Consider the following 3,746-nt stretch of genomic DNA (forward strand, 5'->3'; position numbering starts at 1 on the left):
TCCGACCGGCCGCCCCGCCTGGGACCGGAGTACCAGGCGGGCAGGCAGGCGAACGGCCTTCCCGTGCCGAATGGATTTCCTAAACCCGACGAGCCGCCAGAGCTGAACCGCCAGAGCCCCAACCCGCGCAGGAATAACGCGGTGCCCCCGAATCTAGTGCCTTTGGTTAACGGGAACATGCCCCCGGTGCACGCCGTCAACGGCAGACCGGGCCAGATGGGGCTTCCCTCCGCGCTGGCGGCCGGCAGTCCCGCCGACCTGGGCAAGAGACCCGCCTCGGTCTCCAGCACCGAGCACGACAGAGAGGTGAAGGAGAAGCACAGACCGGACAGCCTCACGCCGGAGATCTCGGAGAGCCACAAAAACAGGGCAGATCCGGAGTGGATGGGCAAAGGCAAGACGGTGAGGGACCTGATGGCTCTGCACACTTTCGACAACAGGTTCAAGAAGGACCATGCGGCCATGCAACAAAGGGTTATGGGCTACGAGGCCAGCGCCACTGCTTCCAAGTCAGGTAGGCACCCAGCACTGTCTCACTAGTCTGCTTATATTGTGCATTTTTCATTTTTGTGTCACAGTCATCCACCTACTTTGGCTGTGGAATGGGTTAATCACGAGCAAATGGTGAATAATGTACAGTGTCTGCACATTTAAAGTTGCATGAATGCATTTTTTTTTGCTCCTTTGCTGTGTTTGTTATTGTTTTGTAGCCTGTGGTGCAGCACAGAACAGCAAAAATGTACGTCTTCCTTCCAGTGTAATTGTTGTTCCTAGTGTGAGCTGTGCAACTCAACTCTTGTGTTTAACCCTTTCCCACCTCCAGACAGAGGCAAACACCCCCGGAGCATGAAGAGAAAAGCGTCACCTGAACCAGAGGGAGAGGGGACAGCTGCCAAGCTCAATGGAGACGCACAGCAGTGGTTACCACCACCTACCGACGGACTGAAAATGCCTCCAGTTCCCCCGCCAAGCTTTGCCTCTCCCCCTTCCACAATATCCCCCCACTCCCGCACCACCCCACCTGAGGCAGCCCAGAACGGCCAGTCCCCCATGGCGGCGCTCATCATGGCGGCAGATAACGCTGGTGGGAACAGCTCTCCCAAGGATGCCAACCAGGTCCACTCCACCACCAGGAGGAACAGCAGCAGCCCCCTGTCACCGTCCTCCATGAATCAGAGGCGGCTGGCACAGAGAGAGGCGTCTGGTGCAGGTACCCCCCATGTGCCAGGCATGGACCAAGTGCACCCCCAAAGCATTCCGGACTCCTCGGTACCCGGCAGCATACCCCTGTGCTGCACGCTGTGCCACGAGCGTTTGGAGGACACACACTTTGTTCAGTGCCCGTCTGTGCCCTCGCACAAGTTCTGCTTCCCCTGCTCGAGGGAAAGCATAAAGCAGCAAGGTGCCACGGGTGAAGTGTACTGTCCAAGTGGAGAGAAATGTCCCCTGGTTGGCTCGAACGTACCGTGGGCTTTCATGCAAGGAGAAATTGCCACCATCCTTGCAGGAGATGTCAAAGTAAAAAAGGAGAGAGACCCTTGATTTTGTTTGAACACTTCTTTGGGGAGGGGAAGCAAAAATATGAGTATAAATATATAAATATCACATACATACCATTCAAACAAACTAACGGACTTGTACATATTGGACCCAAGGGAAGAGTATACTTCGTAAACATGGTTGTATAATTTTTGATTTTTGAATACATTGTGTTTCTATATTTTTGAAGATAAAGGTATGTACTCATTATAATGAACTACGTTCCTCTTTGTTGATGTTTAACAAAATTCTTGATGTACTTCTAGGTCTGGTGGCAGTTCCTGTTTAACGTAGAATGTGACTAATGCTACTCTACGAGCACTTGGCAAAACTAAAATGCTTTTAGCTGTACTTGTATGCACTTGTTTAAAAATTGCCAAATACAATTTCTGATCTTGTATGAATTTATTGTCTGAGCTTGCTTCATTTGAGTGAATAAGTTGCACAGGGCTGTGGACAGATGATGAGATAGGGCTCTCGGCTCTGATACGCAGGCTTGTTGTGACGGCTCATGAGACTTGATTTACGCTGCACAACACAAGTAGGCTACTGTTTCAGGCTGCAGGACGGCAGCTTCTTCTACACACATGCCTGTCGTGATTCATGGAAAAGCGTGGCTGGATTTAAAAACAACAACAACAAAACTCCCCCCCCCCCCAAAAAAAACAGACACATTTTTCCAACTTGGGTCTAGCTTGTGCATCACTGTAACTGATTGCAGCGTTACAGAAATAGGTGCCAAGTCATGTTCAGTCAGCTGGAATCTGTTGAGTCAGTAATGAGAAAGTGCATGAATGTCAACGTGATAGCATCGTGCAACCACGTTGTGTAACCACAAATTTTTGCTGAAATTAACCGCTCCTGAAGAACATTCTTGGCTTTTACAGTGGCGCCGCATATTTTCGAGCTTGTGTGCAAATTGTGTCTGACATTATAAGGATGTTTGGGTTTTTCCCATATTTTAGACAAAAACCTGTCACCAAGTACTTTTGATTTCACTCTGCAGTTGAGAAATTCTTAATAAAACCAGCGCTACAGACCAAGTCCAAGCATTGGATTAGGCACATTGGCACTGCAGCAATGCCGTTATTTGCTTCCAATCTTAGCATTTCGTGTGGTTTTCATTGTGCACGCTAACGCCCGGCTACCAATGCAACATGCTTCCACACGCTAAGAACAGATTTCCTTCCTCGGCGTGCACTGTCGCTCCTATCAAAGTAAACATGATGCTGCCTCACATACCAACCTGGCTCTGTACCTCTTCAAATGCAAAATTTAACTGTTGCAGATTCATGGCACCGCGGTCATAAAAACAGCAATCCTGTCTCCGCAGTGGCAAGTACACAGCCAGACTCATCTCTACAAGCGCAGAGCAGCTTATGGGGGTCGTTAAGTGGCAAACTGCAGTTACTGTGTCTGCAAAGGAGAAAGCAATCTTGAGGCTGTGTTTTTTTTTTTTTTGCTCTCTCAGACAAAGAAACTCTCACTCCCATTAAGCTGAGACTGCACCAAACGGACCCTCACACTGGAGGATGATATCTAGTGGAGAGGAGGACTTGGTGTAGTACGCAGTTGCGTAATTATTTGAGGCAAAATATGCTACTTGCAAAACAAAGCACATTCTTTTTTTTTCTTTTTGGCAATTAGACCCCAAAACAGCTCTTACATTGTTGCTTCATTGTGTTTTAACTGTATTTCTGGAAGGCACCTGAAAGTCTTACACACGCCTTAATAAGCTTCATGGCGTTCTGATTAACTGATTGATTCATGATGTTGAATGAAAACATAGCCTTTGCACTCTACTATTTTGCCAACGAAGAAGGGCAGGGATAATTATTGTCCCCGTACTGAGAAGACTGAGAAAGGAGGCCAGGGACAAAAATAACATTCAGAACAAACACCAGCTTTTTTCTACGGTGTGATATAAGGCTGAGTGTTTTTTGACCGACAGAAATCTGTTTTTATTGCACGAGTGCACATTTTGAAGGCAGCTGTTTGTTTATGTGTCCTTTTCCGTTCTTTGGAAAGTTATCTTATCAGTTGGACTTTAAAACCAGCCTACTTTGATAAAGGGTAACACTTTGCTGTGCTCATCAACAACACACCCACTCCATATCCCATCTTACATACTGTTCTCTGAGACTTTTTATTTTTTTAATTGGTTGGCTCTTTGACCTACTTGTTCCTTATCACGCTGTACTCTCAGC

The 3,746-nt window shown here is 47.7% G+C and overlaps 1 protein-coding gene across 1 annotated transcript; it reads left to right on the forward strand.

Annotated features, from left to right (window-relative positions):
- Window positions 1-1,943, forward strand: irf2bp2a (interferon regulatory factor 2 binding protein 2a; the record flags this gene model as incomplete). Its single annotated transcript, XM_008306819.1, has 2 exons — window positions 1-514; window positions 824-1,943. Coding segments are annotated over 2 exons (1,233 nt in total), but the record flags the coding sequence as incomplete, so codon positions are not given.
- Window positions 1,944-3,746: the final 1,803 nt, after the last annotated feature.

The sequence above is a fragment of the Stegastes partitus genome, unplaced genomic scaffold (genome assembly GCF_000690725.1).
Source record: "Stegastes partitus isolate 25-593 unplaced genomic scaffold, Stegastes_partitus-1.0.2 Scaffold1, whole genome shotgun sequence".
In the NCBI taxonomy this organism is placed as follows: Eukaryota; Metazoa; Chordata; class Actinopteri; family Pomacentridae; genus Stegastes; species Stegastes partitus.